General features: G+C 51.1%; 1 protein-coding gene across 2 annotated transcripts in view; it reads left to right on the forward strand.

Moving 5' to 3' along the window:
• UBE3C (ubiquitin protein ligase E3C) overlaps window positions 1-17,976 on the forward strand; it is a 101,961-nt gene extending 83,985 nt beyond the window's left edge. For both annotated transcript variants that reach the window (XM_081285513.1, XM_081285512.1), the window contains exons 20-23: window positions 4,837-5,025; window positions 5,129-5,195; window positions 10,910-11,040; window positions 16,569-17,976. In XM_081285513.1, coding sequence (XP_081141639.1) covers window positions 4,837-5,025; window positions 5,129-5,195; window positions 10,910-11,040; window positions 16,569-16,739 — 558 coding nt within the window. In that variant the 3' untranslated portion in view covers window positions 16,740-17,976. The remainder of the gene's footprint in view (window positions 1-4,836; window positions 5,026-5,128; window positions 5,196-10,909; window positions 11,041-16,568) is intronic.
• The last annotated feature ends 7,564 nt before the right edge of the window (window positions 17,977-25,540 follow it).

Below are 25,540 nucleotides of genomic sequence, written 5' to 3' on the forward strand. Positions count from 1 at the left end.
GGATGACGCGAGAGGCTCCCACAGGAGTTGGAAGGCATACTTGTTAGTATCTCATGTGGCCCAGACTTGTTAGATGTGTAAGTGACTTCCTGTGCTTTCTCAATTCACATTTCCTTTTCAGAGTAAAAAGTCAAATCACAGGAAAGACAGGTGTTTCTCTAGAGCAGAGCTTTTCTGAATCTAACAGCTAGATTTTACCCATAAATATACTGTTGTAAACTTTGCAGTTGTTTCTCAAATGGATATTATCACCCGATTCTAATCTAGGCTTTCGGGTCGTTCATGAGCTTTGCCCAGCTTAGAAATCCCTCCACTAGATGGGGATAAGTTCTGGTGCAAGGTGGGTGTGGGCCCAGGGCTTCCATCCCCACACCACAAAATCACACCTGGTGTGCACAGTAGGCTGACTACAGACAACAGTAAAAATCCAGAAGAAAGTCTGTTGCTTGTTTTGTGGTGCTGGGGATTGAACTCAGGGCCTTGTGCATGTAAGGCAGACACTACCAACTGAGCTATAGCCCCAGCCCCAAGAAAGGAGTTTGAATGTTTTCACCATAACAGAAATGGTAGATGAGATGGGTATGTTTAACCTGCTCAAACATTACACAGTGCATAAATGTATCAAATACCTATAGTATCCCATAAATTCATACAATTTTGTTTTTATGTATCACTTAAAGATAAATTTAGAGCTGCTCATGGTGACACACACACCTGTAATCCCAGTGACGTGAGGGTCTGAGGCAAGAGGATCACAAGTTCAAGGCCAGCCTGGACAACTTAGTGAGGCCCTGTCTCAAAAATAGAAAATACCTGGGTGCAGTGGTGGCACACGCCTGTGATCCCAGAGGCTCAGGAGGCTGAGGCTCAAAGGACTAGACACCGAACCGCTAGACGTGACCCAGTTGTTCTACCCTTCGGTGTTGACCTGAAGAACTCAAGTCATATGACATGCGCATCCCCATGTATATAGCAGCACAGTCCATAACAGCCACACATGGCGCCGGCCTAGGGTCCATCAGTGGGTGAGTGGATGGAGGAAATGTGGCGCACACGCACAACGAAGTTCGACTCAGCCATAAAGAAAAATGAGATGATGTCATTTTCAGGAAAGTGGATGGGACTTGGGAACAGTATGTTAAGTAAAATAAGCCAAACGCAGAAGGTCAAGGGTCATCTGTGGAATCTAGAGAGGAAAAAGGAAAAGATGGGGGCAGATCTCATGAAAATCAAAGGAAGATCAGTCGAGGAAAGGGACCCAGTGAGAGGAGGAGAGGGAGCGGAGAAGTGCTGGGCTGGGTGTGGCCAGAGTGTGGTGTCATGGTGTGCGTGTGCACATGTGTGACAAAGCCCACTGTAACGTTAACTGTGATGCTCCAGCAAAAATGGAGGAGGAGGAAACGGAACCCAAGGCAAGAGGAAGGTCAAGATGCAGGTGGCTGTTGGGTCTCACCTGCTAGGAAGTCAGCTTCCTCTTGGACTCCAGGGAGAGCCCCTGTGTCATTCCAGAGCTGGTGCTGGGCGTGTGGGGCCTGCAGCATGTGACATCCTGTGGTGGGTGGTGTCAGAGCTGGTGGGAAAACCAGGAGCAAGGACACGTTTGAGCACCTCTGCAGAAGAAGAGGTTTCGACTGAGCGCGCAGGGCCTGGAAGCAGGGACGGCTCTGAGCCAGCCCACAGAAAAGCTGCACCTGGGGGTCACAATCAGAAAAGAGTTTTAGGGTCTGGAGTTGTGGCTCAGTGGTGGAGCACTTGCCTGGCGTACATGAGGCACTGGGTTCGATCCTCAGCACCACATAAAAGTAAAGAGTTTTAGCTGAATGCAGTGGTGCGGTGCTCACCTGTAATCCCAGCTCTTTGGGAGCTGAGGCAGGAGGATCAAAAGTCCCAAGCCAGCCTGAGCAACCTAACTAAGCAACTCAGTGAGACCCTGTCTCTAAATAAAATATAAAAAGGAGGGCTGGGGATGTGGCTCAGTGGTTGAGCACCCCAGGTTCAATCCCTGGTACCAAAATAAGTGTGAGGGCGGGGGACAAGAGATGCAGGACCATGTTTTAATTTTGTTGCAACTTATGTAGCTGCTTTAGTTTTTTGGTGTAGTCTTAGTAGTGTACAGCCAAAGTCTCAATAGTGCAAGATTCCAAGGTTAGTTGGCAGGTGAGGTTTGTTTCCAGAGTTCAGGGCAATGTGCTCTGTGCCTCCTGGGTAACTTGTGAGAGCGAGTGAAAGCTCCTGAGCCCTGCAGGGCTGTGCCCCACCTGGGCCTCCATCAGGTCCCTGCAGGCAGTGCTGGAGTCTGCTACAAGCACAAGATTGCCTACTAAGTTTAGGAGTTATAGATGGCAATGTATTAGAGTAATTGCAACTGGGCACCCTGGCACACACTTAAAATCCCAAAGCCAACCTCAGCAACACATCAAGGCCCTAAATAACTCGGTGAGACCCTGTCTTTAAATAAAATACAAAAAAGGGCTGGAGATATGGCTCAGTAGTTGAGAGCTCCTGGTTTCAATCCCCAGCACCCCTCTCAAAAAAAAAAAAAAAAAAAAGGAGAAGAATTGCACTAAAGATACTCATTAGAAGAACTGAGAAAGTCAGTGGTAAAGCCACCTAGTTTGGAGAGAATCTTTTGGCTTTTTTGTAGAGGTAGATGTACATAGGTAGTTCTCTCTTTAGGGTTACGTTTGTAACACTGTGATTTAAAGATCTTTAATGCACACACAGATCCTTCATCCTGCTGGCAGGTCATTGTTCATTCTTCCCTCTCACAGCAATGCTGCTGCTGCCAGATTTGTTTTCTTTGCTATAATCAATATGGCTGTTTAATAATGTACATGAAACTTTAGACTGCTGATGTATATACACATCCTCCTGGAGCAGATCACTGAGGGTCATCTGCCACATGGGAGGCCACACTTGAGCTCCGTGGCCTTGGGCAGGCCACCTCCTCACTCAGAAAGATGGTGCTAGAGGGTCAGTTAGCAGTGCCTGCTGAGGGAGCCTCTTTAAGTGTGCCCTCCCACCCTGAATTTCAGTAGGCGTTTGATGTGACTTTTAAAATATACAGAGCTGTGCCAGGTGGAGTGGCACAAGCCTATAATCCCATCAGCTCAGGAGGCTGACACAGGAGACCATGAGTTCAAAGCCAGCCTGAGCAACAGCAAGGTGCTAAGCAACTCAGTGAGATCCTGTCTCTAGATAAAATACAAAATAGGGCTCTGGATGTAGCTCAGTGGTCAGGTGCCCCCTGAATTCAATCCCCAGTACCCTCCCTCAAAAATGTGTGTGTGAGAGGATTTTGGTTTAAAAGTAATGCAGGCATTCTAAAGTTGTTAGAAATAGCAGTTTTGTGTGACGAGGCAGGGTCATATGTCCCTTTAGCTGAGAACTTCACTGGCCCTTTGTCTTCCAGATCACACAGGCACATCATCATTTATCACCTGCCTTTATCAGTTTAAAGTTTAATGCGTGTAAATGTGGTGGCTAGTTTGGTGAGGCTTGGCCAACAGGTGGACTGTTGGAGTGTAAGTGAAGGACTTAAGGTAAGGAACAGTCTTTGCTCACCCAGAGACCACGGTTTGAAAGCTCACTGTCAGACCCATTATTCCTACAGTTGCAAGTTCATCAGAAGAAAGATGGAGCCAAAGAGTTGAAATTCAACAAATTCAACTCTGAGGTTTAAAGGTACATGATCTTTACAAAAATAAGAATAAGCAGACTATGCAAATGTAGGGTGATTGAAATGGCTTTTCTGTGATGCGGTAAGAAATCAGGTATAAGAGCCGTCGCCTAGAGGGCGGCCCCATCTTGTCACTCTGGGAATGTGAAACATGTACAAAGTCTAAAGGCTGTGAGAAGAAAGTCATTGGGGGTGTTGATGACAGGCCGTCTGAGAGAAGGCTAGCAAGCCCTGCACAGCAGCACTGACCTATAATCCCAGGGACTCGGGAGCCAGAGGCAGGAGGATTGCAAGGTGGAGACCAACCTCAGCAATTTAGCAAGGCCCTAAGGACTTAGCAAGATCCTGTCTCAAAATACAAAATAAAAAGGGCTTGGCTGGGATGTGACTCAGTGGTTAAGTGTATCTGGGTTCAATACCTAGTACCCAAAAAATCAAAACAGGCTAGGGAGCCCACTGTGGGCCATTCTTGGTGTCCACCAGAGTAGCACCCTTGTCAATATCATTCCATCACTGAACCAGCCCCTTCAAGGAACTTTAAAAGTCAACTCTTAGGCTGGGGGTGTGGCTCAGTTGTAGAGCATCGTCCAGCATGAGTGAGACCCTGGGTTGAGCCAAGCATTGCAAAATAAAGTAAAAGCGAGCTCTTGTGTAGATGGCACTGCTGTGTTTGGGTGGTCTGTGGGGTTCTGCCAGGCGGCTGCACCCTCACAACACTCCAGATGCACGAAGCAGGCTGCACGGCTTCGTCCTGGGGAGAGGTTTAAGGGCACAGTGAGGGGCAGCCGTGTCCCTTGGCTGTGCGTCCTCACCACAGTGCTGTGCTCACCAGCGCTGCTGCAGGCCCTGGAGCCAGGTCCTGAGCCCGGCTCCTCACAGGGGAAGCCCAGCAGTGCTACGGACGCGAGCGGCTGTTTCCCACAGCCTTAGTTCCTTAGGGTGTCTCCTCCCGCGTGGACCCTTTACTTGGGTGACCCCCGGACTGGTGTCCTTGCCCACTGTGACCACTGACTTAAAATGAAGCCCTGGGGTACGCTGCTGCGGGCTGCCTTAGTGCTTGCAAAAGGCAGAATGGTGGCTCTCGAAAACCAGCAGGGAGCCTCGTTTTGCCCTGTCACATGCTTGGAGGGTCCTGATGGTGCTGTATTTACTCCCAGGTGGTTGAACTCAAGCTTGGTGGGAAGGATATCCCCGTCACCAGTGCCAACCGCATCGCGTACATCCACCTGGTGGCAGACTACAGGCTGAACAAGCAGATCCGCCCACACTGCCTGGCTTTCCGACAGGGCCTGGCTAACGTCGTCAGCCTGGAGTGGCTCCGGATGTTCGACCAGCAGGAGATTCAGGTACCCTGCCTACTGACGCTCAGGGACGTAGTCATCTCGAGGAATAAAAAGCCTTCCTTAAAATCTACCTCGTGCTACTATTCAGACTTTTTTTTCCCCCCAGGTATTAATTTCTGGTGCACAAGTTCCCATAAGTCTGGAGGACCTAAAATCCTTTACGAACTATTCAGGTACGTTTAATTTGCATTGCTCAAACACTGGAGTGCTAGTCAGGGACACGCCTGTAATCCCTGCTCCTCAGGAGACTGAGGCAGGAGGATCTCAAGATCAAGACCAACCTGTGCAACTTGCAGGACCCTGCCTGTCTCAAAAAGGGTTGGGGATGTGGCTAACTATTAAAGCACCCCTGGGCTCAATCCCCAGCACCAAAAAGAAAGACAAGACTAGAGAGTGCTGGACACAGTGCCTGGCGAAACCTCTTCCTATCCCCTTGTCCCTGGGCTTCTTTGCCTCTTCATATCCTCCCTCCGTAAGTTTCCACTTAGGAGCATTTGCCTTTTTTTTTTTTTTTTTTTTAGAGGGGTGTTGCTGGGGCTGAAAGGGGGAACCCAGGGTCCCCGTGTGGGAGGCAAGCTCCCCCTGAGCCCCACCCCAGGCGTGCTTCTGGTCTTTTGCTGTTAAAAGCAGTGCTGGGTCTGGCGCAGGGGGACACACCTGGGACGTCCCAGCTGGGTAACACCTGTCTCCAGGTGAGAGCTAGAGGCCAGGGCTGTGGCTGAGAGGTGCAGCACCAAGAAACAAATAGGCTCACCCCCATGCACACAGCACACTGATAATGATGACTGAGAATTAGCCTTAATAAAGAGGCTTTTTTTCCCCTATGGTGCTGGGGATTGAACCCAGGTCCTTGTGCGTGCCGGGCAAGCACTCTACCACTGAGCCAGGACTCAAGTACTCACCCTCCAGGTTTTGTTAGAGCATTGTAGTCATACACAGTAAGTGAGTTAGTCCCGACAAAATCGTACATGCATGGAATTTGATTTCACTTCACAATCCTCCCACAACACTATTCACTTTCTGATTAAATTAAATGTATACCTTTCTCCTTTTTAAGAAAATAAAAAGACATAAATGAGTCAAAAATGTTCAGAATACATATATCTGACAAGGAATTTGGACCCAGAGTATATTTTTAATATTCTGTAAGTTCATTGAGCGGGCAAAATCCCACTTATACAAATGGGCAAAAAGCCTTAAACCTCTACTTCCCCAAGAAGGCACATGGCCCTAGGCCCGTGGAGAGTCCTCCGACATCCTGAGTGTTACAAGTTCCTGGGTTTTGCTTTGCTTTCTTTTGTTTAAGCCCTGTGTCTACTCAGTAATAGTTGAAAGAAAAAGAAAAGGGTCGCCCTTAATGCAAGATTTTACACAACCACTGTGGTGTCGGTGTGGTCTTCCATTGTACTTCATTTCTCAAGTACTATGTGAGCTTGTGTTTATAGTAGATATTCTGGGATTTTGTGTGTTTGTGTAACATCAGTAGTAAAAACGTGTTTCTGCACTGTCCCTGTTGGTGCAGTTGATCTGGTGTATTTGACCTCAGAGCACAGTGAGCGCAGTGTGTGTCCCTGCCTGTCGTCATTTGTCTCAGTAGAAAGTGGGCTCGAGGTGGAGGATTGCCCTCCACCCGGTGTGAGCATCCCGGGAGGTGAATTGCAAGTGGATCTGGCTCGCGCCAGCCCCTGACCAGGCCGAGCACACCCTCTGCCCTTGCAGCCCTTCCTCACCTGGACACCAGGCTCAATGGGAGTGTGAAAGGTGTGGGCGCTGTGAGCCACCCATCCCTATTGTCATGGGCCCTGACACGCTGAGTACTTTATGTGGCTCATAGAAAGCACTTGGAGTGGAAGACGCAGCAGATTCTGAAACAGTTTGTGTCATTCCACATTTTCAATGTGCTCTTTTTTTTTTTTTAAACATCTTGAAATGAGTGTACATTCCTTTTCAAATAATTTTTAAGCCATAACACATACCCTGGGCAGGACTTTCAGCCCAGGCCAAGGAGATCAAAAGATCCCCCGCTCAGTGGTCTTCATTCGTCTAATATCAGAGCAGACCAAAAAATACACACAAATAAAAGTATAGATTAATATCCCTTATGAACATATAAGTAGGAATCTCGAGCAGAACATCAGAAGACTGAGTCCAGGAGTCAGGCACGTTGGCACACACCTGCAGTCCCAGCAACTCTGGGAGCTGGAACAGGAGGGTCATGAGTCCAAGGCCAGCCTGGTCAGCTTAGCAAGATCCTGTCTAAAAGTGAAAGTGAAGAAGGGCTGGGGGTGTGGCTCAGGTGGAGCACTGGGTTCAGCCCCCAGCGCTGCAGCAAGGTTGGGGAACGGGAACTGAAGCTGTGGTGAGTTGAAGGGACTGAGCCAGGGTGTTTACCCAGACACCCGCAGGTCCATTCGTGCGGTCCGACACAGGGCAGTGGAAGGACAGAGCCCACAGGAGCCTCTCGGTAGAGGGAAAGCCAGCACCGGAGGCTTCTGAACTCAAGACAAAATGCTCAGGCGGCCGGGCTGGGAGGGAGCCCCTGAGCCTGCCCCAGACCCTGCATGGCCCCTGGCAGCACAGCACCCTGAGTGCCAGGCACACCAGACAGGGTGGCCTGCCACCATTCCTGCAGCGTGGCTCTGGGTCTCTAGCTGGTGCAACAAGGCAGGCAGGCAGTAGGAAACCAAAGAGAACGTGGGAAGAAAGACGTCAGTTTGAAAACCAGAGAAAGAAGTAAAACTTGTCATGGATAAAGTGACAAAAAAAGCCCTAAAAACTCAGCAGGATTGTTCAGGTTGATACATAGACACCGGTTGTATTTCTGTATACAGTCCAAGAATGGAATCAGATAACTCCACTCATCATAGCATTAGAAAGGATAAAACCCAAATAAACTTAGCAAAGTAAATATAGACTTGTACACTGAAGACTGCAAACATTTTAAGAGAAATTAAAGGAGATTAAGTACGTGGATTGGAAGACTCATTCCATTGTTAAAATGGTAATTCCCTTCAAATTGATCTATAAATCTAGTCTGGTCTCTGTCAAAATCCTAGCAGAGTTTTTTGTAGAAATAATAAAGCTGATTTTAAAATTTATTTTGAACATAAAGGATCAAGATTTGGCCTAGGGCCAGATGCAGTGGGTGGAGAGGCTGAGGCGGGAAGATCACAAGTTCAAAGCCAGCCTCAGCAACAAAAGGATGCTAAGCAACTCAGACCCTGTCTCTAAGTAAAATACAAAATGGGTTGGGGATGTGGCTCAGTGGTCGACTGTCCCGGAGTTCAATCCCTATATCCCCCCCAAAAAAAAAAAAATTAGGCCTGGGGTTGTAGCTCAGGAGTAGAGTGCTTGCTAGCATGTGTGAGGTACTGGGTTTGATCCTCAGTGCCACATAAAAATAAGTAAGTAAATAAAACAAAGATATTGTGTCCATCTACAACTAATATGTGTGTGTGTGTGTGTGTTTTTAAAAAAGGATCAAGCCAGGCACAGTGGCATATGCCTGTAACCCCAGCAGCTCAGGAGGCTGAAACAGTAGGATCCTGACTTAAAAACCAGCCTTAGCAGTGGCAAGGCGCTTAGCAACTCAGTGAGACGCTGTCTCTAAATAAAATACCAAATAGGGCTGTGGATGTGGCTCAGTGGTAAACTGCCCCTGAGTTCATCCCTGGGGCCAAAAAAGAATTTTAAAAAGATCAAGGGGCTGGAGTTGGGCTCAGTGGTAGAGCGCTCACATATCATGTGTGAGACACTGGGTTTGATCCCTGGCACCTCATAAAAATAAACAAAGGTATTGTGTTCATCTACAACTAAAAAAATATATATTAAAAAATATATTTTTAAAAGTTAAAAAGGATCAAGGTTAGCCAAATCAATTTGGTAGAAGAAGATTGAAAGACCTAGTCCTGATTCAGAACTCAGTACCAAGCCACTGCGGTCTGGCAGCATGGTCTCGACCCAGGCACAGGCGCGCCTTCAGCGGAACCCAGTTTGGAATCAGAAACAAGTCCTTGCAGCTGTGGTCAGCTGGCTTTTCAGGAGGACCCAGGACGATTCTGCAGGTACTGGGACGGTACCCATCCAAGAATGACTGCACTTAAAACCTTATGTCACATACACCCAAAGGTGAACTCAGGATAGGTAAGCGCTAGGGCTCCAGAATCTATGAAGAGCACGCGGCAGGGCTTCATGGCTTTAGAGCAGTCAGATTGTAGTTGTTACACCAACATGTGACCCAGAAAAGGAAATCGATACCTCCTTCCTCTGAGTTAAAATATTTTGTGTTTCAAAAGAAACCATCAAGATATACAGACGGAGTCATGTATTCCTGTAATCCCAGTGATTGGGGAGGAAGATCCCAAGTTCAAGACCAGCCTCAGACAGACCCTGTCTCATAAATCAACAAAAGGGGTTGTAAAGGGCTCTGGGTTCAATCCCCAGTGTGGGGTTGGGTGGGGTAGTTTAAATGGTGAATTTTATGTATTTTACCACCATAACAACAAATTCTACCCAGCTCCCTGTGTTCTGCTGAATGCTGTTTGTATATGAAACACCTAGAAGTATGTTTACCATACAGTCGGTTCATGGTTTTCTTTGGATTAGAATCTTTTTGAGGACATAGAAATATTCAAAGCCGGATTTTGTTGCACAGTTGTAAAATTCTAAATATGTTAAATATCACGTGTGTGTGTGTGTGTGTGTGTGTGTGTGTGTGTGTGTGTGTATTCTGTAGTTAACCTGTTTGCTCTAAATTTGAGCTCAGATTTTATGAGAAGGCAAATAGCACCAGGATCACATTGTCCTCACTCTCGGGTCATAAGCTTAAGAAAGTGAAATCCATCTGACCTTTCTTTGCCAAGAATTTGTCTTGGGTGGTTTGAATGACCCACTCTCACTGAAACCTTCCACCTTGAATGATCTTGGCTGTTCCAGTAAATAGGGTTAAAGAATTACCATATTCATTTGGTGCCAATTGATGCACTTAAGATGTCTTATTGATGTTATTTCTGTAGTGTATTAAGAATAAGGGAACAACTAGAGCAATTATCTTAGTTTTAGGAAGCACTTAAGGAAATTAAAAGTTGTAAGTAGCAGACCCGACATTTACAATAGTCTCCTGCTCACATGTGAGGTTGGTTGCTAGGCATGGCCAGTACCCAGGATCCACCGTGTTTGGGTGCGCTGACCACTTGTGAAGCCCTGCACGTTCTGGTTTGCTCAGCAGGTGTTGGTTTCTGACCAGCAGAGTTCCTAGAAAGCAGAGCCTCGTGCCACCAGTGTTCGTCTTGTGACCAACCACCTGCCTGTTCCTGTTCTGTTCTTGTCTGCCTCAGCCCTCTGACACTTGGTCCCTCGATCTTTGCCCACCGTCTCTGGGGTGAGGGCCAGATGGTTTTTAGGATTAGCTTTCAAGACAGGCCTGGTGGAACCTGCAGTTCCCTCTGATTGCTGACCTCAGACCTTCAGAGCATCCCACGGACCCTGCTGGCCAGACGCAGCAGCACACCCTCTATTCCTAGCCCCTCCCAGGGATGAGGCAGGAGGATCCCAAGTCCCAGTCCAGCCTGGGCCCTTCAGTGAGACACTGTCTCCACAGAAACAGTAAAAAAAAAGGCTGGGATGTGGCTCTGTGGCAGAGCATGTGCCCAACAAGCACAAGGCCCTGGGTTCATCCCAGGGCCACAGAGCGTAAGAAAGCGCACCCTGCTTTTGTATGTGTTATGTATTTGTTTTCATGTGGTGTGAAGGGTTGAGCAGACTCAGTCCCTCCGACTCAGTCATGTGAGCAGAGCCTCACACAGGGTAGGCAAGTGCTCTGCCAGTGAGCCCCGCCCCAGCCCTGTGTGTTTTACTTTCAATAAGATGTCTGTCCGTTTTATTGTAGGAGGCTATTCTGCCGATCACCCTGTCATTAAAATCTTCTGGAGAGTCGTAGAAGGTTTCACTGATGAAGAGAAGCGCAAGCTGCTCAAGTTTGTGACGAGCTGTTCCCGGCCCCCTCTCCTGGGGTTCAAGGTACACCACCTGCATGCGTTGCTCTACGCCAGTTCCCGGCCTGGAATGCGCCCAGCACAGCCTGCTGCCATGGCAGCGCACGTTGTGCTAGAGTGGCCCAGGGGTGACCCTGCCTCCAGCTGGAGTAGCTGTGTGGACAAGCAGGAGTCTCGTGGGTCTTCGGGGTCTGGGGCAGTTCTCAGCATGACTGGGAGAAAACGTCCTGACCCTCGCAGCCGTGTGCCCATGTTGCCTAGCTCTACCTCTGGGTATTAATGTTGACCCCATATAACTTGGGTTATTATTTTTAGCAATTGAAATTGCTTGTAGGAGCTGGATATGGTGGCAGAGTGCCTCACTGAATTGATGAGACTGAGGCAGGAGGATCACAAGTTCAAGGCCAGCCTCAGCAATGCAGTAAGGCCCTAATCGACTTAGTGAGACTCTGTCTCTAAATAAAGTATTAAAAGGGGGGGATGTATCTCAGTGGTTAAACACTCCTGGGTTCAATCCCTGGTACCGAAAAATAAATAAATACAGGAGGCTGAGGCAGAAGGGTGTAAGATTCAGGCCAGCATGGGTAACTTAGCAAGACCCTGTCTCAGAAAAAAATAAGAAGGGTTGGGGATGATGCTCAATGATAAAGTGCCCTGGGTTCAGTCTCTGTACCACAAAAAGTATGTGGTCCTGAGTGAGCAAGCGGCACTGTACCGGGGGATCCCGGCTGGCTCTTCCTCCCATGGGTGGAGAGTGGCCCTCAAGGCAGGGAGCACTGCCTGCCCGCCCCCAGGGCATCGGCAGGCGCCATGTGCAGCACCGAGAATAGTCTTGCCACTTAAGTGTGTTTTTCTGCTGTTCTGTTTTTGGTAGTGAGAATTGAGCCCAGGGCATTACTTACTGAGCCGCATTGAGCACTGTTTTATTTTGTGACAGGGTCTCACCACGTTGCCCAGGCTGGCCTTGATCTTATGTTAGGACAGGGACCAAAGGAGAACTAGAAATAACATTAATAATTCAACACTCAGCATTATTCTGAGGACACGAGGCAGTATTCTCTCAAGTACTTGAAGAAACTAAAATGAAAGCATCACCTTTTTGAGACAGAAAGGATCTCTGATGGCAGGGATGGCGAGTGCTGGCAAAGTCTCCAAGTAGATGGTGTTATTTAGGCTCAAGCCTCCAGAATTGGGCAGTTACAGGCGTGTGCCACCGCGCCCAAATGCAGCTTGAGAGTTCAATGCCACAGGTGATTTTACCAGTAACACTTGCCCTGAGAGACAGGTCTTCTGGAATCTTCCTTTCAAAACAGTGCCAACCTCGAGGTCATGACTCTCCAGGAAGAGCCTAGGTGGGGTCCTGTTCCCCTGCAAAGAGAGTGGGGCCAGGGATGCTCTCCTGTCTCTGGTGAGCAGTCAGTGCCAACCAGTGGGCATGGGGGAACCCGCGTGGGAGAGTGCAAGAGAATGCTAGCCTGCCTTGGCACGCAGAGACCTCCAGACCATCTCCTGCACAGGGGTCATAGACATTGGGGAGGGCATGTTCCTTAGCTCCTTTTTGGTGCTGGGTACTGAACCCAGGATGCTTCACCACTGAGCCACATCCCCGGCCCCTTTTTTTTTTTTTTTTTTTTTTTTTCTCTTTTGTATTTAATTTTCACTAAGTTGCTTATACTGGCTTTGAACTCCCAATCCTCCTCCCTCCGCCTCCCCAGCCACTGGAATTATAGGCGTGCACCACCACACCCTGCTTTTCTTTTCTTTTTTTTAATTCTGGGGATTTAAACCAGCGGCACTTGACCACCGAATCACATCTCCATCATCCCTCTTATTTTTCATTTTGAGGCTGGGTCTTGCTAAGTTGCTGAAGCTGGCCTTTAAGTTTTGATTGTCCTGCCTCAGCCTTCCAAATCGCTGGGAATACAGACACGCGCTCCTGTGCCTGGCTTTGGTTCATTAGCTTTTAAAATCCCAAACAAAGGGTGGTGAGAACTTGTCTCCCTGACAGGGCCCTGCGCAGGCATGACTGAGTTGCTAGGCCAGGAAGGTACGCTGCGCTGTGCTAGGAGATGGTCTTCCTGTTCTGGACTTTGTCTTACGTGCTACACACAAAACTTAGAGTTCTCCACGCTAAGTGTTTGTGCAGCTGTCCTGTGACGTGGCTCGGCGTGCCCCTAGGAGGCTGCCAACACCTTGTAGGCTGCAGAGGCAGGCCTCACTAAAAGTGACAAAACCCTCAGTTTCAGTTCCAGATTATCACAGAAGAATAACGTCTGCTAAAGCTAATTAAAGTTTAATGTGTTTAATAAATGTGGTTGTTACAGACCAAAAAAATCATTAAAGTGCTGTACCAGAGCACTAAGTTACCATCAGACCACATAATAAATTGATGATTTTCTCACTCTGGATTAATGCAGATTCCCGTCGTACTATGTTTAATTATACACAGAAAAGTGCCCTCGACTTGGGTTTCAATGAAGAACTTCATTTTTTCACCTTTTAGGCTGCAAGTGGAAAATTCAGTTAGCATTAGGAAGGAAACCCTACAGGGTGGCATTTCACTGCAGAATTCACTGAGAATTCCCACTTACTCAGAGGCTTTGCCAGCACTCACCACCCCTGTCACCAGAGACCCTTTTCTGCCTCAAAAACAGGATGATTTCATTTTAGTTTCTTCAAGCACTTGAGAGAGTAGTTGCCCTGAATATTCAAAATGGTGAGTGGTAAATTAAATGTAATTTCTAGTTGTCCTTTGGTTCCTGTTCTAAAATTTTCATGAGCAATTTAAAAGTAGCATATAAACTACAATTAGAAAGAGAAACAGTGGTTTTTAGCAAATATTATATGCTCTGTGTAGTGTGTGTGTGTGTGTGTCTGTGCACGCACACGATCTGTGTACTTTTAGGGGTGGGCACTGGGTATTGAACCCAGGAGCGCATAACCATCGAGCCACGTCCCCAGACCTCCTACTTTTCATTTTGAGACAGGGCCTTGCTAAGTTGCTGGGGCTGGCTTTGAACTTGGAACCCTCCTGCCTCAGCCTCTTGTTGCTGGGATTCCAGGCTGCCCCACCACGCCTGGCCCCACATACGTTTCCTGTGGAGGTATATTAACAGTAGAGAGGACTGCAAGGCAGAGGGTGAGAAGCTCTGGCCGGCAGCAATGTGGAACTGTGGACAGCTGCTTCCAGAAATCCCATCAGGATAGGAACTCTGCTCCAGTTCTGCTTTCCCTTCTCTACTCGAGTGATCGGGAGGGGATCAGTGTCTCTCATGTCATGAGTGCCATGTGTACATCCTGTGTGTATCCCATGACCCTGTGTTACCTTGGGCTGGGGTGCAGCTCCCAAGAGGTGTGTGTGGCATGCACATGCCCTCAGGTCATGGTTCTTGGGTTCCGTCCTGACCTCCTGTCCTGAGCTACTAAGTGAAGTCTGCCCTCTCCCCTCCCACCAGAGCATTGGGGGCGCCACTCGGGCTGGTAACTCTTGGCTTCCCGGACCTGATCTGCATGCCTGCAGTGAGGGGCCGAACCAGATGGACCACCAGCCTCCGCAGCCAGCAGGCCAGGGCAGGCCGTGCTCGGGCATCCCCCTGTTGGGTGGGAACACCAGGCTGACCTGACACTGTCTGTGCTCAAGAGCAGGACATAGTCACTGGTTATTAGTGTCCAAGGGACCACTTCTCCTTGGATCTCTCACAGTAGCTCTGCACTTAGCCAGGCATGATGTGTGGGTATTTAGCCCGCAGTTACATATGGACAGTTGTAGACTTCAGAACATAATTATTAATCACATAATTATTTGTAAATCGTTGAAACAGCCCCCATACCCATTATTAAATAATGCTGTTTATATGCACCCTCAAGAAAGAATGAGAGTAGCAGGACACGGTGGCTCACACCTATAATCCTACAGGCTTGAGAGATAGAGACAGAGAGATCACAAGTTCAGTGCCAGCCTCAGCAGTGGCAATGTGCTAAGCAACTCAGTGAGACCCTGTCTATAGAAAATACAAAATAGGGCTGGGGGTGTGGCTCAGTGGTCGAGTGCCCCTGACTGACTCCAATCCCCAGTACCAAAAAGAAAGAATGAGGGGGCTGGGGATGTGGCTCAAGCGGTAGCGCGCTCGCCTGGCATGCGTGCGACCCGGGTTCGATCCTCAGCACCACATACAAAGAAAGATGTTGTGTCCGCCGAGAACTAAAAAATAAATATTAAAAATTCTCTCTCTCTCTCTCTCCCCCCTCACTCTCTCTTTAAAAAAAAAAAAAAAAAAAAAAAAAAGAAAGAAAGAATGAGAAACTGGTTGGGGAGGGTCACCAGGACTTCCCACTGTGTGAGAAACCACAGGCTTGTGAGAGTGAGGGCACACTTTCTCCTAACTGTAGAGTGCCCTACCACATCTAAAAGATAGAGGTTCCTTAACACCGTCAGTATCCAGAAGATGCCCCACGCTCCTCTCGCCGCTCGGTGCCAGCAGGCCCGTGTCCGCACAGTGTGTCTCTTTAATCTCCTCTCATCTTCTGGGTCCCCTCTGTTTCGCCTTGTCATTAGTGAGAGTACTGGTGGCTTCTTTGTGTATCTCATAAAATAGTAGTGGTCCCTGCACATTCAAATGTGGATTCTCCTTTGGCAGTGACAAAGATTCCAAGGCAGGACCATCGGGGGGCGGGGCAGGGTCTGAGACCATCCTGCTTATTGCTGCCCATTGGTCAGGAGTAGAGAAAGTTTGTTCAAATTCAGACTATCCGGCTCCGACTTAGGCTGGCAAGTTGGTGTGGGGCTGCCGTGTTTTACTCAGCATGTTTGAGCCCCTGAGTTTCATTTCTGCACTACCAAAAAAAAAAAAAAATGGATGTAGACTTGTAAGTTTTGTTCTGTTTTGTTTTGTTTTGGTTACCAGAGATTGAGCCCAGGGATGCTTAACCACTGAGTCATAATTATTTTATTTAGAGATGGGGTCTTGCTAAGTTGCTGAGGGTGGCTTTGCACTTGTAATCCTGCTGCCTCAGCCTCCCGGGCCACTGGGATCGTAGGTGTGCACCCTGTGCCCGAGTTCCTTTGGTTTTCTATTTGGTCTCTTTTCCCAGTGATGACCTTTATTCCCTGCTTGGACCAGGGATTAGGTAGAGGGTTCTATTAAATTTCCCCAGTGTCTGCGGGTTCCTTCTCTTCCTCCTCTCACTTGGATCAGGCTTGTCCATGGCTGTCTGCATGGCCCTTCGGTGACACAGACAGCACTTGGACTTTGCATCAGCTGATGGCCACCCCACCCTGCCCTAAGTCAGCTCTTAACCTTTGCACCTTCCACACATTGAGCACATCTCTAAAGGTCCAACAGCAGAGCCTGTGGGAACCCTGCTCCCTGGAGAGGTGGCCTCCAGGAAGCCCACGTGCGCCTGCCCCTGGAGCACAGGGCACAGCACTGGGCTGATGCTGAGCAGGTCCTCCTCGGCCCTTCCTTGTGGAGTGGGTGCCCCTGTGTGCGCTCGCGTGCGTGCTTCTGCAGGACTGTGTGGGTAAGGTGTGTCCTGTGCCTTGCTGTCTTCCAGGAGCTGTACCCGGCCTTTTGCATTCACAACGGAGGCTCTGACCTCGAGCGGCTCCCCACAGCCAGCACCTGCATGAACCTACTGAAGCTCCCAGAGTTTTATGATGAGACCCTTCTGCGAAGCAAGCTGCTCTATGCCATCGAGTGTGCTGCTGGCTTTGAGCTGAGCTGAGCTGAGCTGAGCTGGACCCGACCCTCCCAGAGCAGCCAGCACCTCCCCAGGCCCAGAGAGTGCTCCGGCTGGACCCCGGCTCTCCAGGCTCCTCCCTCCTCCTGGCATTCCTCCGTCCCTCCTTTTTTAGATGATTTTTATGACAACATGGTCACTTATTTAGATGGATGTTGCTTAGCAGTTGTTTCGTGCCAGGTGGCTGATGTAGTGACTTTGCCAAGAAGAGCACAGTTTTTAGACTAGTGGCAACTCAGTGAAATTAACCAAAGATGAAGCCTTGGCTTTGCTGACCTTGTTAGACTCCTTCTGAGCCGCGGCTGCCGCCTCCTGTGGGGCGCCCCACGGTCTGTGACCGACTGAGGGGCCAAGGCGCCGCCCTCTGGGGCCACTGCTTCTCCTGTGGTTGATTGTTTACAGCCTAATTATTAAAACGAAAGGCACTTCCTGCTGCCTCCCGTGGTCAGGTCGGACAGTAGGTGGTGGTAGTGTACTTGTGCTTCTCTCGCCGTTTCTCCCAGGTGGGACCGGCATGCTTGTCCTCAGTGTAGCGTCGACCTGCATCATGATGGCTTGGGTATTGCTGTGGGGTGTGAGGTGGTCATGCATTCTCGTCTGTCTGTCTCCACGTGGTGCCTGGAGAGCTTCCGGGGGAGGCCAAGGAGGGTCCACACACCACCGCACGCGTGTGGCCTGCAGTGAGTGGTGGCTGGGGGCGTGGAGGCCCTGCAGCTTCTATTAAAGTCATTTGAACCAAAGTGGCGGGCTGCGTCTCTCCGTGACCACGCGCCCTCCTCAGTCCGGCTGCAGTGCCCATCACCCAGGGCATCTTGGGGTACCTCACTCCCGTGCTTCCGGCTGCTGCTCTGACATGGAGACGAGCGTTCCTGGCACGTGTGGGGAGGGGGAGTCTCACAAAGGCACTTTATCAGGACCTCTGACTCCTCAGCAGCACTGGGTGCTCGCTGCTGCTCCAGCGGCCGAGCTGGTGCTGGGGAGTGCTGCAGACCCAGCCCCTCTGCTCCCACGTCCCCTCCGCTGGAGGCCTGTCGGCCATTGAAGTCAGTAGACCAGAATCAGCAATACGCTTCTAAATGGGAAAAGAGAACAAAGAGAACGACACTTTTAAGACAATGACCGTTATCAAAACAAAATGTATAATTTCTTAATTTGAATAATAAATTAAGTGTTTAAATGCTATTTGTAGTCTTGATAAACAAATAAATAGCATTTGTCTTTGGGGTTTTTTTTTAGGTTGTTTATGCTGAGTGTTCATATCTTTGTGTATTTGATTATTGGTATTTTAGACCTGGAACGTCTGAGACTGAAGAGGACTGGCGGGGACGCAGGCCGTGTCTTTCCTTGGCCCTCTGCACTTACTTACTCATGTTCCAGTGGCTGAGGGTTTGCACTCTATTTTCTCCCCAAGATCGTGTTGGAGCCCTGCCCCGGAGGGCCACTGCAGTGAGGTGACAGCTCCCCAGGCAGGCTGCTGGCCAGGGTGCACCTTGTGGGGCCGTGAGGGCCAGGAGGATGTTGAGAGGCCAGTGCCCGCCCAGTCTCAGATGCTGTCTTGCCAGATCTTTTTTTTTTAGCTGTGGATGGACCTTTGTTTTATTCACTTATTTATATGTGGTGCCTCACCCATGCTAAGAAAGTGCTCTCCGCCAGCCACACCCCAGCCCTTCCCAGGTCTCTGCTTTGCCTCAGGCTGTTGAGAAGTTTTCAGAGAGGACTCATTCATCCTTTTATTTGCTTTCTCGGTTCGGTTCTGTTCTGTTCTGTTCTGTTCTGGTTTCAGCTCAGTGCTGAGTTCGTGGCTGGCTGTTGCAGGCATTTCCACGAGCTGTCGTCTGCCATCGGGCTTGTGAAGGCAGCGTTGTCAGAGTACACCATGCCATGCCTCAGAGCGGCACAGCCCAGCTGCAGGGCCGCCCAGTCTGACCTGCAGTCTACCCTTAAAAAGAAATAAACAGCGTGAGAGGAAGGGACGCTCTTTCAGCTTCTCCTGCCGCCGAGCCTACCTCCAGGACGGCCAGTAGACTGTTCAGCCGTGCACTTGGTGGCCCCACTAGCCTCAGGGCTTCTGGTGCTGGATGGCCATCTGCCGAGGCTGTGGACACACAGGTCCAGTGGGAAGATGCACTGACCACCACACGATCTCCGAGTCCAGAAGCCTCTGAAGGTTGGTTTCTTGTTTGTTGTTTGTTTTGTGGTCCAACCTAGGGTCTAGACATGCCAGGCAAGCTCTACCACAGAGCCGCACTCCTGGCCATTTTTACTGTATTTTGAGATAGGGTCTTCCTGTGTTGCCCAGGCTGGCCTCAAACTTGTAATCCTCCTGCCTCCGCCTCCAAGTAGCTAGGGTTGCCGACCTGCACCGGTACACCCAGTTGAAGGTTACTTCTTTTTAAAATATTTTTAGTTCTAGGTGGACATAATGACTTGATTGTACTATATGGTGCTGAGGATGGAACCTGGTACCTCTCAAATGCCAGGCAAGGGCTGTACTGCTGAGCCACATCCCCAGCCCCTCCCCAGGCCTTTTTATTTTGAGAGAGGGTTTTAATAAGTTGCTTAGGGCCTCCCTACATTGCTGAGGCTGGCCTTGAACTTTCCAACCTCCTGTCTCACCCTTCTGAGTGGCTGGAATCACAGGTGTGCATCCCCTGAGGCTGCATCTCAGCAGTCTGATGACATTTCCAACTCTGTTCTTATGTCTGTGGTGGTGACCTGTGAGCAGCAGTCTTTGCCACAAGTGGAATTTTTGGGGGGGCACCATGAGCTGCACCCAGATAAGACTGTGAACTCTGTCCTGTGTTCTGACTGCTCCACTGACCATCTCCCCGTCGCTGTCCACCTTGGCCTCCCTGTGCCCTGAGACACAACTGTGTTGAAGTTAGGCCAGTAGCAGCCCAACAGTGGCCTCGGAGTGTCCCAGGGAAAGGAAGAGCTGCACGCCTCTCACTTTGAATCAGAAGCTAGAATGATGGCACTGTGGAGGAGGCCAGCAGCCAGGCCTCCAGGCCGATAGCCACGCTGTGAGTGTGGAAGAAGTCCTGGGGAAGGACATGGCACGCGCTGCCCAGTGAAGGAGCGAGTGATAAGAGAGCGCAGCAGCTGCTGGTGCTGAGTCTCACGGGCCTGGACAGGAGGGAAGCCAGCCACAGCCCATCCTCAAGCTGGAGCCTCGTCCAGGGCAGGGTCCTGGGCCAGCTGAGGCTTAGTGGCAGGGCATGTGCCCAGCGTGCCCCTGGTGTTCACAGCAGAGAGGTCAGTGCCAGGCCACAAAGCCAGGCGGGTGTCTCTCCTGTCAGGCGCCTGCACAGTGGTGACGTCAGGTTGAAGCCAGTTGCTGGTCCACCACTGTGACGATCCTGGCCTTGGGGACTTGTCCTGCCTGCTCTGCCCGAGTTCTGAATGGACCACAGAGCCCAGATGGCACACAGCTGTACCCTAGGGGCCCTGACTGCTGGGCTGCTGCTCAGAAAAGGTCTCTTCCTGAGCCTCGTTGCTGCTGGACAGCCTGCCTGGTCACCTGGAGGCTGGATGGAGATGGGCAGCGAGGTCCATGTGGGCTCCACGCCCCATCCATTTCCATAGCCCGGGATTGTGAGGTAATGTGCGGTGGGGGTTCCGGGGACCCTGGTGTCTGGGTGTCGGTTGTATCTGACGGGAGGGTGCATTTTGACACATTGTACGGAAACGGAGCGCAGCTCCTCCTCCCTCTGGCTGCAGTGGTGCAGAGTCACGTGTGCATGTAGGGTGATAACCTCCTTGTTACTGTGCATGGCTCAAGATGGACAGCTAATGTTGGACTCCTCCCTGCACACTCCTGGGTACCAAGAGGAGGCAATGCCCATCCGAAATATTAATCCCAGCAGCTCTGGAGGCAGGAGGATCAAGAATTCAAAGCCAGCCTCAGCGATATCGAGGCACTAAGCAACTCAGTGAGACCCTAAAGAAAAAATATAAAATAGGGCTGGGATGTGGCTCAGTGGCCGAGTGCTCCGGAGTTCGACCCTGGTGTTGAAAAGAAGTGGCCATCCTTGCTGGGTGTTGTTCCAGCATTCGGGCAGTGGTTCAAGGCCAGCCTGGACAACTCAAGGAGACCCTGTCCAAAATTAAACAAAAAGGGCAAATGCCCCTGGGCTCAATCCCTAGTGCCAAAGAAAAGGAAACAAGCATCCTTAGGGTATAGAGTGGGGAGCAGGACAGGCGCGGGTCACAGGGGGAAGAGAAGCCTCGCATCGGTAGCTTCCTGTGGCCGTCATCACAAGTCAGGACAGATGGCGCTCACAGCAGCACTCTTAGTTCTGGGGGCCGCACTCCCTCTGGGAGCTCTGGGCAGGAGCCTCCTCCTCAGCTCCTGGCACCTGCTGCCTCCCCTAGCCCAGGGCCCCTGGCTCTGGTCCTGCCCCCAGCCATGTGGCCGCCTGTCTCACGAGGACAGCTGTCCATGGGAATCAGAGCCCACTGATCCTCAGTTACAGCAGCCAGGAGCCTTCTCCACAAATAAAGCCACGTCCTGGGTTCTGGGACTTGGGACATGGCGTCCCATAGTGGCCACCGTCTCTCACCTGTGTGCATTCAGCTGTCCTTGGAGCCGAGGCCTTGCCTGTCAGTGAAGAGTTCTTGGCACCAGTGCCACACTGAGGGCCCTGGGGCTCTGCCCTGTGGTTCCCGAGTCTGCGACCAGCGTCCCAGGTCAACCTGCCTGGCGGTGTTTGGAGATACATACTCTCCGTTTGTCCTTCCGTGCTGAGCCCAGGGTGGATGGCAGGGCAGCCTCGCCAGGGGCTTGGCATGTCTCCTGCAGGGTTCCTGATGCCCAGGCTCCTGGGAGGGAGGCGGCCGAGTCTCACTGGAGGGCCTGGGCCAGTGCCACTGGACATCTCTGCCTTTGTCACTCAGTCCCCAGATGCTGTGTCACACCTTCACAGTCACTCTCCCTCCTCCCTGTCCCCACCTTTGTGCTGGGCCCACAGGCAACAGCTCCTGCCTTGGGGCTTGGCGCCCTCCCGCTGGGCTGGTGGAGCTGACACTTCCCACCCAGCACCTCCTTGCCCGACCCTCTCTCCCCTCCCCACCCCACCCCCCCACACACCCCCGCGGGGCACTGGACTGGGGGGCTTGACCACTGAGCTGCATCCCCAGCCTTTTTCATTGTTATTTTGAAATGGGTCTCCCTGGGTTTGTGAGGGTGGCCTTGAGCTTGACACTCCAGCCGTGGCTGCCCAGGTCTCTGACATCCCAGAGTGCATGCCCGGCACCCAGCACCCTCTCAGACCCTCCGCGTGCCCCCACACCTCCCTTTCCTTGTTCACGCCTCTCCTGTGGCGCCAAGTGCAGTCTGACAGACTGTGTGTCTCCCTTGTCATGTTCTCCACCTTCCTCCCAGAATAAACATCACTGTGTGGTGTTGTGGGTGCCCACTGAGTGCCAGGCACTCAGAATAAGGCCCAGGACGCAGCTGGTCAAGAGAACCTCAAGTTCCCATCTATAGCGTTCAGATTCTTGTTGATGGGCCCAGGTCTTCGCGCACCCCGGGGAGCCTGCCTTTGACTGGGAGATGGGCCCACCTGCTTGCCAGGACGGGGTGTTGGCACCACCCAGTGGCCAGGCCACGGTCTGCACTCTGGCCACCCTGGGACGTCCCCTGCCTCCCATGCCTGCTGCTGGCTGCAGCTGAAGTGCTGCCGCCACTTGTTGCCCGCACCTCGAGGTGGCCATTAAAGTGATGGAAAGATACAGCTGATGCTCATGTCTGTCACCTTGGCCCTTTGCTCCACTCCTGGGTGACAAGATCTGCGTCCAGAAAGCCACAATTCACAATTGTCCGCAGGCCAGGAAAACATAAGTGCCTGTCCCCTGCTGGCCCATCAGCACAGAGTGGTTCATCCGCACCCCGGGAAAACGTGAGAATGCAGCACTGTGGCAGAGCTGCCGAGGCTGAGGCAGGAGGACTGCCGGAGGCTGGGGGGTCGAGGCCAGCCTGGGCACCATGGCAAGATCCCCTTTCACAGAATACATCCGCTGCAGCACGGATGAGCCTTGAAGCCAGAAACGAAAGGAAACACGGTATGGATGCATCTGTGGGACATCACCAGAAGGGCAAGTCCACAGAGAGGAGAGTGCTGTGTGCCACCAGGGCCTGGGGACGGGAGGGAGTGACAGCTCAGGGCTGCTGCATGTCTCTGTGGGCCGATGGGAATGCTCAGATGGTGGTGGGCATTGCCATCCTTGTGAATGTACTGAAAACAGAATTATAGACCTTAAAAGTGGATTGCAGATTGTAGATCATATCAATAAAATTGACTTAAGCAGTTCTATTGCCTTATATTTATATTTGTGAGATTTGCATCATCAAAGGATGAAAATGAGGTGAGCGTTGTGGCACACATCTGTAATCCCAGTGACTGGGGAGGCTGAGGTGCGAGGATCTCAAGTTTCAGGCCAACCTTGGCCACTAGCAAGGCCCTAAGCAATTTAGTGAGATCCTGACAGAGAGAGAGAGAGAGAGAGAAGTGCCCCTGGGTTCAATCTCAATTACAAAAAAAATATTAAAAATGAACTAAGCATATTGGTGTACACCCATAATCCCAATATCAGGAGGCTGAGACAGGAGGATCACAAGTTAGAGGCCAGCCTCAGCAGTTTAGCGAGTTACTTCAAAGAAAATAAAAAGGAGGCTGAGATTGTGGTTCAGTGGTAAAAGCGCTTGCCTGGCATGTGTGGGGCACTGGGTTCAATTCTCAGCACTGCATATAAATAAGTGAATAAAATAAAGGTCCATCAACATCTAAAAATATACACTAAAAAATAATAAATAAAACAAGAAGGGCTAGGATGTAGCTCCCTGGTGAAGCATCCCTTGGTTCAACCCCACGGTGGGCCCACAGGGACAGCTCACTTCCTGCCTTCCCAGCCTTAAGGCCACCCTTGTCCTTAGAGCCCTCCGTCCACCTCCAGGGTAGTGGAGGCTGACTCTCTCTCTTTTTTTTTTTTTTTTTTTAAAGAGAGAGAGAATTTTTTTAATATTTATTTTTCAGTTTTTGGCGGACACAACATCTTTGTTTGTATGTGGTGCTGAGGATCGAACCCCGGCCGCACGCATGCCAGGCGAGCACACTACCGCTTGAGCCACATCCCCAGCCCTGGAGGCTGACTCTCTCCATGCCGCCTCTCTGCCCACCAGGTCTCCCGAGGTCCCCGTGCAGGGGGACCTGGACTGCACTGACCGCCTGGGCATTCTCTCCACTGGAAAGTGCCCGCCGCATCCGCCACCCCCCTCCACCAGAGGGGAGAGTGCGCAGGCTCCTTGGTGCTGCCCTCTCGGTGTCCAGCCTGCACTGGGAGTGGGCAGCAGCTCACAGTGCCCACGCCTGACCCTGAGCACAGGAGGCCTCCACACCCAGGCCTGGGTTCCAGCTGGGAAGTGGCTGAGGTAGATGGCCAGCTGCAGGGCGGGGCTGACCTGCTGACCGGCACCCCGGACCTGTCCCCCCCGCACCATGTCACATGCAGTGAGCACACCTCACGTCACACGTGCAGTCCTCGTGAAGCAGTGGTCACGCCATGGTCACAGCCGTCCACACAAGCCATCATCGTGTGTCTGAAGTTGCCATACACACCTGTGTCACAGACGCCTGCTTGTCACCACTCCTGCCATCTCCACACAGACAGTCGTCGCCACCACGTACCCCGTCACGGCCTCAGCCTTCCCCCCACTGCAGCCAGGGTCCCTCCGGTGCCCGTGGCAGGCCTTCCTGGCCATTGCTGTGGGCTGGTGGCTTCCTGCAGCACCAGTCCCTCCTGCCCTGCTCTGAGGCGGAAGTCCTGTCTTGGTGACACTGGACCAAAACCAAGGTGTTGCTCCTTCAGGGCTCCAAATCCAGCCCCTGGGACCCTGGGCTCAGGGCTGTCTCCCAGCCTCGGCCGGGTGACCATGCGGCTCACTGTCCATGACTGTCCCTCTGAAGCCACACAGGATGGCATGGAGAGCCCACCAAGATGACCCCCTTCACAACCTTGGCACATCTCGAGCTCTAGACCTTTGCATGGCGGGCATGGGTCCCAGGGTTAGGACCCCACGTTCTGGGAGGGCACCGTCAGGCTGCTCCACCCCTATCTTGTCAGTGGTTTTTATTTTTAAACATTCTCCTTTATACCACTGACCCTCTCTGAGCCTCAGCCTCCCTGGGTACAAATGAAAGTTGGGCACGTGGGTCAAGGCTCTTTGTGTGGTGTCCAGTGCCAGGTCGGACAGTTCCTGGGCTGTGGGCAGGAGGCCTGGCTCATCCTCACACTTCAGCATACAAATTCATTTTAGCGTCTCCCTTTTTTTTTTTTTTTTTTTTTTTTTTTGGTACCAGGGATTGAACCCAGGGGCACTTAACCACTGAGCCACCTCCCCAGCCCTTTTTTACATTTTATTTAGAGACAGGGTCTCCCTGAGTTGCTTACTGCCTTTCTGATTTACTGAGGCTGGCTTTGAACTCGTGGTCCTCCTGCCTCAGCCTCTGGAGCCCCTGGAGCCCCTGGATTATAGGCATGCGCCACCACATCTATCTTACAATCTCCCTTTGTTAAAGCAATGTGTGTGCAATGTCACTGGTAGTTCATGCCTGTAATCCTGTTACGCAGGAGGATCACAAGTTTGAAGCCAGCCTGGGCAATTTAAAATAAATTGTCTCAAAATTTAAAAGGGTCAGATGTGTTGGCTCACGCCAGCCATCCAACAGCTTGGGAAGCTGAGGCAGGGGGCTGCCATGTTCAAGGCCAGTCTCAGCAACTTAGCAAAA

Source organism: Spermophilus citellus (genome assembly GCF_964194105.1).
Source record: "Spermophilus citellus genome assembly, chromosome: 3".
In the NCBI taxonomy this organism is placed as follows: domain Eukaryota; kingdom Metazoa; phylum Chordata; class Mammalia; order Rodentia; family Sciuridae; genus Spermophilus; species Spermophilus citellus.